Here is a 15,325-nt window from a genome sequence, read left to right as displayed (position 1 = left end):
TAAACAGTGCAAGGACGCTGTTTATGACACAAGCAGCAATAATGTGTGAATGCATGTATTTAACTGGCCAATGCAGTGAGATGAGTATCTTAATAACAGATATAGATCTACAGAGGGAATGATAAACCTTTGCTGCTGGAGCCGAACTGAAACAACCTGACACCTACAGAGCAATGTGCTCACAGACTGTTTGCATTGATCTACATTTCTTTACTTGTGAGAGTCACTGATATTGATCTAGTGGGAGTGTAAGCGGCTGGATAACCAGACATAGTTTTATACTTTTATCCTTCACTTCAAATAGGTTTATACTATGAAATTAAATATATATTTAATGGAATGACATGGAGGATGTCCATCGCTCACAAAAATAGGTTCATATGTGTTTATTGACTGCATACGTTTCCCCCACAGTGTGTCCTCAGAGTCAGTGCAGTGTTTGTCAAACTAAAGCTGATTATAGAGGCTACATCATGTTAATAAGTGAAACATTTCATCTCTTATCCAAGAGGCTTCAGATTAGTTCCGCAGGTCTTGTTAGTAAAGATCAGAGTTATTTATCTCATTCCCACGCCTTATTATGTCTGGTAAGGTAATGTTTTGTTTCCCCCAAATGTCACCAGGGGGCTCTATAACTCACACATTCACACAATTCAACAATGTGTGACTTTAGCTATAGAGCTAACGGTAAACAAGGACTGACTTAAACATGTACTGAATCAGGAACTGTTCTTGGATGTTCGACATACAATTGGCCCCTCTGTTTAAAGTGTGACTCCTTTATGGCCCCACTGACTTAGATCCACCACTGTTATACCATGTGTTCAGTGCTAATTAGGGAAAACTAGCAAATTAACAGGCTAAAACGCGAACATGGTAAACATAATATCTGCCAAATATCAACATGGTCAAAGTTCTTTTTGGTGCTGTTGGATTCAAACTTAGCTCAGATGTACATCTGCCGGTTCAACCTGTCTGATGTTTACAAACTGCAGTTGTGTGGGAAAGTTTGAGCTTGACCTTAGAGGCAGTTCTCTGACAGAACCAAGGTCAACCTGTTCTTTTTTCTGGGGCTTTCAAGCATCTCTCTTTGCTCAGCCAAACAATCTCTGGCCACTGATTAAGTACGTGACATGTAGGTGGGGAAACTTTTAGGAAAAAAGCACAGAAACTGAACGTCAGCTGAGATAATTTGACAAACAAGTTATTCGTAGTGAGTCCTCCATGTCACGCAGACTGTTTTCGTTTTCCTTAAGGCTAGCCCACTAATCACTTAGAAACCGAGACTAGATTACGTCTTGACACTCCAGGTGGTGTGAGGGCTGTTATCTCTCCACAACAGAGGACACGATGGAAAGTGATTTCCAGCAAGTTCAGCAGCTGGCCAAGTAACAGCTGAGTCATTGCTATTGATCCATGACCCTTTCAACCCTCCCAGATATATAATGGTCATTTTGTGCCATCAAGCAGTAAAGATCGTACTTATTGCATACTTAAAAAATAGTCACCTCATCCTTTTCTTTTTACTTTAAGTGCTGCCACCAAAATAGGGAGGCTGCATTGACTCAACTCACAAACAGCCATTACACATCAGTAACATAATGGGATTTTTGTATTGCTTTACTGTAAAAGCATTTAATTAGATTTGGATTTTTGTTGTTATTATCTTAGTTACGATCTCCTGTTACACATAAGTCTGCTCCGAAACGCACAGACTTATAGTTTCCACCTCATCTAACTACGTATTTCGTATTATTATCAGGTTGCATTTCTTATTGTTTCGTATTGTCGTATTGTTATATATATATATATATATATATATATATCCATAGGCCATGTATTGCACGGACATTGATCAATGCAGTCCTGGTAGCTGAACTACCTGATAGCGAGTATCATTGAAACAGGACACTCTTACAGAGGAAGAGGAAAAAAACAAAATGCAAAATGTAGCTCACAAGGTCAGTCTTTTATCAGCTGTCATGGGAGCAGCACCTGATAATGTGTCATGACAACACTGCTGATTGTAGGGTTGATTAGATTTTCTGGAAACCTGTTGTTGTGGTTTACACAAGCGAGCAAAAATCGGTGAAAGATATTTATAACATCTAATTATATAGATATTTACACACTTGATAAGAGGTGTACATGTTTTTGCTCCTCTCCTGTAACTGTGAATGTCTTGCAGTAGACTGTCGTGATTCATAAACTCCAGGCGATGTAGAGTAATTATTCATGACAAGTAACACCTACTGTGTGTGGGTGGGAGCAAACGGAGTCATTGACATGTTGGAGCAGGCAAACCGTCAGATTGTTCACACCAGGCACTTCATGGTTTGTTAGGTGTTTATGTCATTTATTTATTTTCCACTCAGTGGATAAAGCTTCTTTTTTTTAAAGTGGAATGTGTTTCTGAAAACTGAGTCCTGTATGAGACTACAACGGTGACTGGTCCTCAAACTGCTACAGACAACATGTTGTCTGCTGGAATAGACTGACTGTAGTTTACAACAGTGCAACACTGTTTGGATTATACCGGACGTTTGCTTTTTTTCTTTTCAGTATAAAGGCTAGTGCCATGACTAATAAAGCTATTGGCCCAGTAACAAGCAAATTCAAAACTTTAAAAGTATTCAGGTCCCTTTTATATCAAATCATATCAGAGGTTATCTTAGGGCCATGTCATATAGAGCAAGTCTAGACCATATTCTGTATTATAAAGTGAAGTAGAAGACTATTGATAAAACTATTAGTACTAACTGTAGCAGTGTATGTGTAGCAGGATCATGGGGAGAGTGGATTGTTTGCAGCTCTTGAGGCAGAAATACCTGCAGAAGACAACAGGAGGAGGCAGATGAGTAAACTATGAGAAAGATACTGGAGTGAGAGGACGTGGAGTTGGTATTGTGTATCAATGGAATATGAATATGCATCTAGGGAAGTCCTCCCCGCCAGTGTAGTGGCTCATGACTAGCCAAAGCTGGTCCTAACTATTGGAATTACTAAACAGGAAAGTAGTAGCAGGGTGCAATGAGCTCTTTCAGATTTGATGGTGTCTGACCTTTAAGGGCTTTGTGGCTGAGGAGAAGAGATTTAATTTCTATTCTGAAATTCAGGATGCCAGTGTTGATACACTACCCTTAAACTACAGCATGTTTGCTAGTTTTTTGTTGACATTACAGTCCCAGCTGAGGATCAGAGTTTAACCCTAACCCCAAATCTTCATAGGTGTGCTTTCTCTGGGTTCTGAGCTTGCCTTCTTTTTAAACCGTTGTTTTATTTTACCTTGTTTTTTACTCTTTTCTCATGTATAACACTTGTTCGTTCACGTTTCAATTTGTATAGTACCTTGCACCTGTGTTTTGAAAGGTGTCATATAAATAAAGTTTATTATGACTTATCATTACACGTCTCGTGACTGGCGCGGACATGATTTTGAAAAGCCACACCGGAAGTGACATGCGCTGTTCACCGCCTGGCGCTTGAGCTGTGTTGTGCTTCATGGTGTTTGCTGAACGTCGTGAGCGAGCGATCAGGAGGAGAGAGGAGAAGTTTTCTTCTTCTTCGCGCTTCACCTTCCCACCTTCACCATGGAGGCTCACTTCATCCGGCAGGAGATCAACAGCACGGTGTGGGAGGTCCCGGAGAAATACACACGGCTCAAGCAGATAGGCACCGGGGCGTACGGCACAGTGTGGTGAGTGTTACAGCCTTTACTATACGGTGTGTTTGTGTGTTTGTGTGTGTGTGTGTGTGTGTTTTTGTGTGTGTTTGTGTGTGTCTGTGTGTGGGTGGGTGTGTGCGTGTGGCTGCTGCTGCTGAGCCAAAGGTGGGCCCAGGTTACATCCTGGACTCCAACACACGCTGTCAACACTCATGACACTGTAGTAAGACGTATAACAAGTTATTACACGTTGTTATTACACAGGCCAGCAGCGCGTCATAGCTCATGACATGTAGCTCTCATAAATGCTTAATGTACCATAACAGGCGATGTAGCTGTGTGTTAAAGATGGCCTCTATGCACTTAAATCTCCACATGCTGCTATATACAAGCTTCAATGGTGAACGCCATATTTATCTATAATAATAATAAACTTTAATAATCTAACACCTGTGAAAAGTCAGTAATAACGTGCTTCACAACTAAAAACGAAATGAAAGCAATCTGAAAATCACACAGCAGCTGAGCACAGATACAGAAAGTAAAGTTACACACGAGGAAATAGTCAAAAAGACAGAATAAAACAGAATAGAAAAATTCAAATAGATGATTACGTCCAAAATGACATTTCATTAACACCCATGCACACATATTTGTACGTGAACACATATAACATCATGTATATTTTACACCCTCTATGTCTCTACATGTGTTTGCTTGTATTTAGTTACATGAAATTAAACATAATTCGTATTACATGATATAGGTAATCTATTCATACAAAGACAGCATCACTCAACTATATTGGTTAACAGGTGCCATGTTGTTAGAAAAATAAAATCAGTATGAACGAGAGTTGGCATTCATACAACTCTGCAGCCGTTTCCTATTAACATTATCCAACTGCACCTCCATCCTACAACCTACCCACGAGCGTATGACTACATACTACATTTCAAAATATGAAATGGTGTAAGATCTATGGTCGTGTACTCAGACCAGCCGATAATGACTCACTGACTGTGGTTACTAGGGCTTTCAGCTTTATGATGTGGGGGAGTTATGGTCGGTTTCTCTGCTTCAAACGTCTGACCTTTAAAAGATGCACCATCTGAAGAAGTGGGATCATGCCACCACCACCATTATCTGTAATTTTGTACATCTCTCATATAAAAAACATCTTGTGAGAAACTGCAGATGCAGGAGGAGAAGAAAATAACACACAGATACATATTTGACCATGTCGTTGTCCACTGTATGCGTGAAGTGTTTGTTTTAGATGTTTATCTGACGTGGATCATCTGTTGCATGTAAAACTGACTGTTGTATCCTCCATGAATGTGTCAGTGTTGTCAACAGCGCTGTGCATAAGTGATGTGTGTACAGTGTGTTGGTGGATGTGGCTCCAAATAGCCCAACAAGCCTTTCCTCCTACGGTGTGATGCCCTGCAGATCACTGCAAACATCATCAGCTGCCAAACATTTACATGCTGACACTCAATAAACCACAGACCCACACACACACACACACACACACAATCAGTTAGACGATGAGTCCCACATACAGTAGCTCTATCTGAGACTATATTTTCTGTGTCATCTGAATTCATGCAAAGCTTCCTTCTTTCCAAAAGTGAAATCTGAAAATAGACCGGCCTCTGTCGTTTCCCTCCACTGCTGCGACTTCAAACGAGTGGGATAACAGTGAAAGTAGCAAACGCATGCACTCAGCTGGCAGAGCCTGACTTGTTATTTCATTGTTCACCACAGCTCAGCATTAAATGAGAAGACTACTGTTAAAGAGGCCATCAAGAAACTCCACAGGCCCTTCCAGTCAGAGATCTTTGCAAAGAGGGCCTACAGAGAGCTGCGGCTGCTCAAGCACATGAAGCATGAAAATGTGAGTAGAATTATTTCCTACTTCTGTTAACAGACAGGCAGTTTTGGGGGGTTTTGTTTTTGCCACCACGATTTCACAATCATTGTGAGTTTTAGATCAAATAATCAGTTCTACATTCATTCAAACATGCCTGCTCCCACTTCTCTGTAACTGTCACATCTCTTTTTCCTTCCAACCAGGTGATAGGACTTCTCAATGTGTTTACGTCTGCCCCAGGCTTCAGTGACTTCCAAGACTTGTGAGTATTTTTCAGCATATTAGCATAGCCCTCAGGCAGAGTCAGACAACGCCCCTCTGATGCATCGTGTTCACCTTCAGCAGTGCCGACAGGACTGGGAACAATGGTTGTGTTCTGTTTTTGGCTTAGCTTAACAACAAGTGAGTCTCTGATAAGAGAAAAACTGACTTGGTCATTGTCATTTTGAAAGAAGATCTGGTTTGACCTAAATTGTTGCCACATGGAAGCACTCTAAACTATCACTGTATAGCATTGAGAACCAGTAGAGTGTGTTCTTCCACCAGGATCCAACAGTCCCCCTAAGAAACCACATTTAAATTCACTAGATCCAGATTTATTTTTATTTTAGTCCCCTAAACATGGCTGATACCCATGAATTATTCTCTGAGAAATCAACAATCAACATCTCATATTGTCAAAGGATAATGGGTTTGTCCCTGACCCATAGAACATCCTTCCACCAAGTTTTGTGGTAAGCTTTTGCTTAGTCCTGTAAACCAACAGACAAACAAACTCAGACGAAAATACAAACTACTTGTCGGAGGTAAACATCCTCGTAGCTTTGAGAATTCCTCAACAGGAGCTAAAGGGCCAAACAGCCTTAAAACCGAAGCAATGAATACAATCCGCAAACTAAAGAGTCTATACCGCTTGCCAAGAAACAGACCAGTGAGTGTGTTCAGTCAGGAATTCTCAACAAATGTGTCGTGGTTGTCATGGTGATATATTCTTATCTTACTAGTATTAAACAATAACCTTTAGGTTCACTTGGGAATTTTGATGTGTGCTTCCTGACATAGCACACACTCTGTCAAATTATACAAAATTACAGAACATTATTGAAACGAATGATTATTTTAAATGTATTTAATTGTTTTAAGTTTAGTGAGTTAATAAGACATATGAATAGAGCTTCAAATGTGGACTGAAGCACATAAAGAGAAAACAATAATTTGGAAGAATCCTGTATATTGAGGCCTACATAAACAAACACAAGCACCCTAAGCTCCTTCAATGAAAGCATAAAAACACATGGATTACAGCATTAATGGTGTGTTAAATAACAATGGGACGACTCACTGGGTTAGGGATAGCTTCGTTTTATGCTTAGTTGTGATCTTTGATTGGACGAATGTGAATTATATCGTGTTTGGAGTTATCGGCAGAGGTGATAATTTGAATCTCTTAATTCTCTACCCTTTTTCCTCAGCTACCTGGTGATGCCTTATATGTTTACTGACCTGTCAAAGGTGCGAGGTCAACTCTCAGAGGACAAAGTCAAATTCCTTGTCTACCAGATGCTCTGTGGACTCAGGGTAAGCAAAGGAATCCAACCTTTCAATTTTTTATCATGAAGGTATCAAAGGCCTTGTTCAGACCTGGAATTAAGATCCGCCCTCAGAGATCCGTTAACAGGTTCACAGCGATAAGTTTGTCAGTTGACACCTGACCTTAACATTTTTTCATGTTTCCCCTGTGACCATTTGCAATCGGATCCCTTTGCCGCTCTATATGCAAATAATCACGTTGGCCAATTATGTTTGTGAACACCAAATTATTTGTTCTTCTCACCCAGCTTGTAGATGGGTCAGATGTCATTGTGTGTGTGTGTCTGTTGATGCGAGCAGTAGAGAAAGGAGTCAGGATGGGCTGAAAGAATGTAGTGCAGCTATGAAGACAGATTTGAGCCATATAAGAAAAGTATCAATCATTATGTGGTGATCTGTGTTGATACTGTGGCCAAGGAAATCAATGCATGGCCACTGAGAATCGTAAAAAATATGTTTGACTCACTGTGAAACAGTTGTGGGTCAGAGGACTTCAGCTGAGTAGATCCTTTATATGTGGCCCCACGATCCATTTGTTTACATACAATGAAAAGAATGTGGCCACATGTGTCCCAGACCAACTCAGCATTAGGTGCGTTCAGACCAAAGCTGACCACTTGTAATCGGGTCACTCAGGATGTTAATACCAGGACTCAAAGCTGGCTGATATGTTTTATGGTAATTATGTCACACTTATATAAAATGAGAGGTACAGGTACCTCTTGTGCCGTATAAGACAAAATCATGGTGAATGCTATATATAATGGAAAGAAGTATAGATGTATTGTTAAGAACAATAGTTTATTTTCTACATTTCATGTGACATAAGTATATTCTAAATAAAACTCCACTCTGTGCGAGTATGTTTTCAGGAACTTACTTTGGTGAACTTATGCATTCAGCCATTCTACTAAAACCAGCCTTATTAAAAATACACCAAATGTTAAACCGTAGCATTACATTTGGATGTGAATGCAATATTAATCCATGTCTGCCTGCGTGGTCTCTCCCTGTCTGCAGTACATCCACAGCGCTGGAATCATCCACAGGGTAAGTGCAAGTCAATATGCCAGTTAGAGCTTAGAGAAAACTAGAGTGGCACTCAGTAGAGCAGATTCCCCAGCCAAGTTCCAGCAGTCTGGTTAAAGTCAATCGTGCACACTCGTAGATGACAGTCCACTAAACACGCCCGATTTTCTAAATAATTTAGATCCATGGACTATTCACTCAGAAATTGGTAAAGGAAAAGAAAGTGGTAAATAAAGTGTAATAAAATTCCTGCCCCACACTTTAACGGCTTCTCTCTTGGCCCATGTCCCATCCTTCCACTAAGTTCCGTGGAATTCAATAGAGTTATTGTGCAATTCTTTGAACGTGCACATAGTCCCGTACCTAAGAAGGACATGCAAGAGTCTCGTTGATCTAATTTATCATCGCTATCAAGTCAGAATAAACCCTGCCCCAACAGGTAAGATGAGTTGACTCACCTGTGATGTCTGACTGCATGTCTGGAGCTGTCCTCACACCCTGCTGCACCAGGGCCAACACCTGTGGGGGGGTGTGGAGCGGGAAAATAGAGTTACTCCAATGAAGCGCCAGTAATACAACACCAAAGAAATCATATCCCGCCCTCAAGACAAACGTTGTTATTTATTGCAGGAAAATAATAATTCAAATGTGCATAAAATAATAAGTGGTAGATGCAAGTAAATCGTAAATTAATATTCCCTCTGTTATAAATACTTCACAGTTAATGAGCAGTGTTGCGGTCTTAGCTTTTTAATCTCAACATATTTATCAGCTAAACTGAATTGTCATTGAGCTCCTCGTGTGTGCACTTGTTAGTGATCAGGTCATTGTGTGTTTGTGTTTCGCCTGAGGAAAACTTGGTTGTGCACACCCTGGCTCAGTCCTCTGTCTGAAGTGTTATCCTGCTTTTAACAGGATAACTTTTTCAGTTGTGTGACTGAATCTGCACAAATGCCACAGCAGGACTGAGACAAAGAGCTGAGCCGTGTGAGGCGACAGGAACCACAAGCGCTAAAGCTCTTCCCTTGGCGTAGTTCTGAATCTGCAAAGTGCCAGCGCTGTAATTTTCGGTTAATCACTGTGTGCAACAAGTAACCAACACTCAGCTCATTCTGTTTTACAGGATCTTAAGCCTGGAAACTTGGCAGTGAACCAAGACTGTGAACTGAAGGTTGGTACTTTGAAGGATTAGACAAGAAAAACATAAACAACATGAACACATTTAAATGACGGTGCAGCTGCAATAAAAGAATGTGATCAAATATATTATGTATTATATGAACACATTGCACCTGTTTTATCGTTTTCACACTGGCTCCCAATGTGTTTTAGGATTAATTTAAACATTTTATTGGTTCATTTTATTGCTCTTCATGGTCTGGCCCCAGGCTGTATCTCTGAACTTTTAAATCCTTATTTATCTCTGTGCAGCTTGTGATCTTTGGGGTCTGCTCAATCTAGGCTGAAAACTGGGGGGGGGGGGCAGCAGAGAGTTTGCCATCAGGGTCCCCAAGGCTCTGGAATTAATTGCCTGAGAGATAAGGCCGTCTGAGACAATGTCTTCTTTCAAGTCTCAGCTAAAGACAAACAATTTCAGAAGCCAAATTCCTGAATTTACTAGGCTATTATTGGTTCTTTTACCTCTATTGTTATTATATCACCAGTGTTATTCATGTTCTTCCTCCACTTTTTTAACTTTTTTTCCTGTTGTGCAGCACTTTGTATTTTTAACCATTGTTTTCTCGTTGTGCAGCACTCTTTCGTTGAAAAGTGCTCTATAAGTTATTATTATTATAAAATGAGCAATATACAAGAAACAGCATATGGATTTACTGTCCGTTGTTTTCGTTAAAAGACAGATTTAAGGGTTTTTTGATCAGAACATTTTAATATAGAAGCAGATAGTGTTTGTGATATATAAAGCATCCACACGTGTTAGTCATAGACGTAAGAATCTAACATGTTGTTTATAAACTTAACAGATACCTACTTTACACTACTTTATTCAGTGTTTTTGTGCCGGTGGTGATCAGAGTTTGTTTCTAATGCAGATCCTGGACTTTGGTCTGGCTCGCGGGGCTGATGCTGAGATGACAGGCTACGTGGTGACCCGTTGGTACCGGGCCCCGGAGGTCATTCTGAACTGGATGCACTACACCCAGACTGGTAAGACAATCATAGCTGTTACATGTTCTCACCCGTGTCCTCCCCACTGTCGTCTTAGTACTCAGTTGGTCTTTCAGTGCAGTGACTGCAACTGTTTGCCTTGTGTCACATGGGGATTTCTGTCTTTTATTTTTGTCTTTTATGTTACTTTAGAAATCAGCAGTTTTTTTATATTTATGTCATTGGTGCATGAAATCCTTCTGACAATAAATCTGATTCTTTCCATTGGGTCTGACAGCAGCCTGATAGATTGAACGACTGAACTGTCCCTGAGATGAAAGGGATTTTCCAGGATTTATGTTTATTTAGGGGATGTTTCTCATTTTGTAAACTATATCTACAGGACAGAATGTGGCACAGAGAGCTTCTCTGGCAAGTTTACACCCTTCATGGGATTGTATTACGCACTAAGTGTCCCCAGTGTAAACAGCACAATAGATTCTGAGCTCTGTTGAGAATAGGAACTTTGCTCTACCATTTAAATGCCACCTTCCTCCTTTCTGCTCCACTGAGCTATCCTTAAAACCCTCTAGTGTTGATGTGATGTGGTTCCTGCTTGGATTTTTACTGATGTTTTCTTCCTCTGGTGTTTATTCTAGTGGACATCTGGTCTGTGGGCTGTATCATGGCAGAAATGATCAATGGAAAGACTCTTTTCAAAGGAAAAGACTGTATCCTTTCACCTTTGACTGGACATGAACTTTTGAAGTTGATCTCGTGTTAAGTAATGACAAGTTTCAGTGAACACCAAAATAACCTCACATCAAGATCCATCAAATCATTGTGATAATAAATGAGATTGAAAGCCTCTTGATTAAACAGCGACAGCTTTATTTGATGGTGAGCATCATAAATCAGGTGCAACATGGAGGGAAAAGGAGTTACAGTGAATTACATGCAGAAAAAGCAACACATTTCCTCAGGCAGCATCCTGTGCTGCTTTAACTGCACTATTACAAACTTCTTCTGCAGGATTTATGTTTGCTTTTTATGTTCTATTTGGCACCTTTTGCACTTCACTGATTTATAGCACTGGCTCGCAAATAAAGCTGCCACTGTCTTATCAAATGACTTTAATTTTCCTTTATCAATCTGCTTTATGGACCTGCTTGGAAGCCCATACTTCCCACTGCATCTGTGTGGAAACACACACTTACTGAAGCACCAGAACTTGCCAGGTTTTTTAAATCCTTGATCGTAACCCCAGACATGGACCAGCTGACTCAGATCATGAAAGTGACTGGAGTGCCGGGAGCAGAGTTTATCCAGAAGCTGGACAGTCCAGAGGTAAGATAAATTACTGCATGTGTTCATGTATCTTAAATACAGCATGTCATGAAACTGCAGTATCACTCAGATGTGTTTTCAAATTATGCTTTTTTTATACGTAAACTTAATCATGCCAGCAGGCATGATTAAGTTTACGTATAAAATAAAATAAAGGGTCTCCAGGATAATGAAAGTCAAAGTATTCCCAAAACAGAACAAACAAGCAAATGGAAATAAAAGTATACATACATACATACATGTACACATTTAAGGCACATTAAAAAAATATATATAAATATGAATAAAATATAAAATAATTATATTAATATTGCATCTATAATACTCAGAAAAAAGTACTTTGCCATTACTCACTCAGACAGGTTTTTAAATCCCTGAGGTGAATAATATTAAGAAATGTCAAACAGAATTAGATAAATACTAAGAACTGATTTACAAATCATACTGTTCATCAAATCCTTCCTCCAGACCCATGAAAATAACATTAACAAGAATAAAGTCTCACTAGCAGCCCTCAGAGGCTGCAGTTTATATTTCATACCACAATAATGGCATGCTGAAGATTTAGAATTTGTCCTGAGGGTGGCACTAGAGAAAAGGCAGTGCATCAACAAAACATGAAGGAGGATTCGTTCTATATAAGGTTAAAGTTAGGCTGTGTAAATAATGTTAAAATTAGGAGTTTTATCTACCAGGTACCACCAGTAACAGGTCTTCACCAGTCAATCTACCAAACTCAATAATAACAACCTATCTACTTATTGTTAACGTTTAGGCTCATGAGTTGCTTTGTGTGAGATTCTGTTGATTGCAAATAAAATGCTCTAATTATATTTTTATCTTTCACAAAATGACGCACTCTAAATAAGCTGTTTCTGATTTGTGCTTGTTTCTCTATCAGGCTAAAACTTATATTAAGGCTCTTCCCCGCTATCCCAGAAAAGACTTCTCCACATTGTTCCCCAGAGCCAGTGCAAACGGTGAGTTGAAATACAGCGACTGGCACCACACCACTCATCCACAAATGTTTGTATTTACCCGTGACCGCACACAGAGACTGGACATGACCAGAGTCTTCCCCCAGCGCTGGCCCACCAAAGGAGGTCAGGGTCGGGAGTTTGTTTTCACAGTAATCATGTGTTTCGTTTGCTTATTACGTCTGTTTAGCTTCTCTCTGTCTCTGAGGGATGTAGTGAAATAATGACTCCCCCTGCACGGACTGTCAGTGTGGGGCAGATAGAGCACAGGAGAAAATCTATAAGTGAGATATTTTACGTCTCTAGCAGCAGAAAAATCGAATATGCTTTGTTCTGTGTGTTTTGTCTGTGTATTTTAATCTTCATTTTCTGGAAGGTTTGCAGCAACCTGGCATGTGGCTAATGTCAATAAAAACGTTTTACACATTCACTGACATCTACTGTTTGAAGATTTGTATGTTCAGACTAGTTTTTGTTCCTCTGAACATTTGCAGGTATCGACTTGCTGGAGAAGATGCTGGTTCTTGATGGAGATGAGAGGCTTACAGCAGAACTGGCTCTGGAGCACCCGTACTTCGACGGCCTGAGGGATCCAGACGACTTTCCTGAGCCCACGCCTTATGATGACAGCCATGACAATGCTGTACTGTCCCTGGAGGAGTGGAAGCGTAAGTGAACAAACTATAATTTTCCATTAATTACAAAGAAATAACCATCATGTAACAATTTAATAGCGTTAAATGAGAATGAATTAATATGCTTGTGTCTCATAAGCTGTTTTCAGACATGAACTCTGGGAAATTGGGTTGGGTGTTGGAAATCACTGTTTTTGTTTACAGCACATCAACGCTGCTGTCGGCCCTTATGGCCAAAAGCTCTGTAGTATCCTTGTGATTCCAAGTTGGCATCTTCTTCTACGTGATTTCTGTGTATTGCACCTGTTTTTCATCCGGAGATATTCACCTCCACCAAGGAGGTTTGGTTTTCACACACCCCCTCACCGTTTTCATCATATTCCCAGGGAATAATTCAAGGATCTTGCTGTGAATTATTCTAGACATTTTCACCCCTGGTTATACTCTGACTTATTCATGACATTTTACTTGACTATTTGCAGGAAAATTTATGAAAAATGTCCTGAGCAACAGATTTGAACATTGGCTTTCTCACGTAGAGCCCCTCTGGAAAACGTGCACGTCTGAAAGCAGCTATAGTGGACACAGTAAACAGTGGAACAGTTTTACTATGTGCTTTTCAAATGGTCAAAGTGGACATTTTCTTTTAAGTGTTCACCATGTTGGCCACGTTGAATTATTTACACCTATACAAATATTCTACTGCAGGGCTTCTGTTTATGTGCTAATGAATAATTAATGTTAAAACACCATGCAATATGTCCTCAACTTATTTGTCAGTTTGAATCATTGTGGACATGCAGAAAGCAAATGGTTTTCCCCTTATTGTCCACAGGGTTATGTTACAAAGAGGTGAAAAGCTTCGTGCCGATCCCACGGAGGGACTCCAAGAGGAAAAACACTCTGACCATGTCTCCGTGACCTGATGCGTTCTCAGCCTCTACCGACACAGAACACAGCCGACCGTGCCCTTGTACATTCTCACCATGGATTCACTCTGTACCTTCTGGCCTGGATATGTTTAGATTCATGAACGAGAGATTACCTTTTTTTCTTTTTGTAATGTGCAATTATTTCCTGAATGTAAACTGCCCTCTGTGTCACATCAGTGAAGTGTCTTGCAAATATATTGTGACTGAACGTCACAGGGTTTACTGTAAGATTTACTGTAATATTGTTTTTTCGGATTAAAGTATAAGACGCCTAGTCAACCCAAATGTTGTGTCAATCAAATGAATGCTGTCATGTTTAATATAGCATCTCTGTATGTTAGTTAGCAGCAATGGGGGTTTATGTAGCATATTGAAGTCACATGTAACGAGTATGATCATAACAGTGTGTGGGTATGATGATGAGAGCAACCACACTCCTTTGATTCATGACTCTGTTTTGATGACTCGTGATTTCATTCTACACTGCTGTAGTGTCTGCCATATCAATGTGACACACAATTTTAAACTCAACCCATGTGGGTCTCCTCAATGTTTAGCAGCATTTGAACATATCATTTGATTGGCTGGTACACTTAGAGGCTGCTGTGTAATGTTAGATATAATATTGTGCAGAGGTCATTCTTAGTGTTAAAGGTCATTTTAATTTACTGTGTCATCTGTTTAAATGATGATCCAGGTCAGGACATCTTTCTGCCAGAGAGACTGGTTTTAACCATGTGATGCTTGTCTGGCACCTTTTCCCTGAATACGTGTGCGTGTGTGTGCGTGCATGTATGCAGATAGAATAAACATGAGCATGCATGTGTGCACAGATGTTTTGTGTACATATGGATGACACAGGACAGGTGTCAGGTTTCCAGAGCCTGACTCCAGAGTTAGTTTACAGCACCGTGCTGAAACCACGTGTTCAGAGGATACGGAGCTGCTAATGAGATCAATAGAAACTATACGATGTGTTAAATGGCTTGCGCGCGAAAAATTATAACCGTGTGACGTCACGAGGGCGGGCTAAACTTCTATTCGTCCACTGTTGTCAAGGTAGCCCACGGGCGACCACACAAGCGGAACAGAAGCATTTCCTCATCAGAATAAAATTCAATAATGTAAACATGAAAAGCAAAATTGATTTTCACAACTCATTCGATCAC

The 15,325-nt window shown here is 40.1% G+C and overlaps 1 protein-coding gene across 1 annotated transcript; it reads left to right on the top strand.

Annotated features, from left to right (window-relative positions):
• Positions 1-3,487: 3,487 nt before the first annotated feature.
• Positions 3,488-14,441, top strand: mapk13 (mitogen-activated protein kinase 13). Its single transcript, XM_061075293.1, has 12 exons — positions 3,488-3,697; positions 5,435-5,564; positions 5,744-5,802; positions 7,013-7,118; positions 8,151-8,180; positions 9,283-9,330; positions 10,211-10,325; positions 10,925-10,996; positions 11,533-11,612; positions 12,514-12,592; positions 13,084-13,257; positions 14,060-14,441. The coding sequence occupies exons 1-12, from the start codon at positions 3,591-3,593 to the stop codon at positions 14,143-14,145; spliced, it is 1,086 nt and encodes a 361-aa protein (XP_060931276.1). The 5' UTR covers positions 3,488-3,590; the 3' UTR covers positions 14,146-14,441.
• Positions 14,442-15,325: the final 884 nt, after the last annotated feature.

This window comes from Limanda limanda, chromosome 7, assembly GCF_963576545.1.
Source record: "Limanda limanda chromosome 7, fLimLim1.1, whole genome shotgun sequence".
NCBI classification, from domain to species: domain Eukaryota; kingdom Metazoa; phylum Chordata; class Actinopteri; order Pleuronectiformes; family Pleuronectidae; genus Limanda; species Limanda limanda.
The sequence above is the reverse complement of the archived record's forward strand: the minus strand, read 5'-3'. Positions and strand labels throughout refer to the sequence as shown.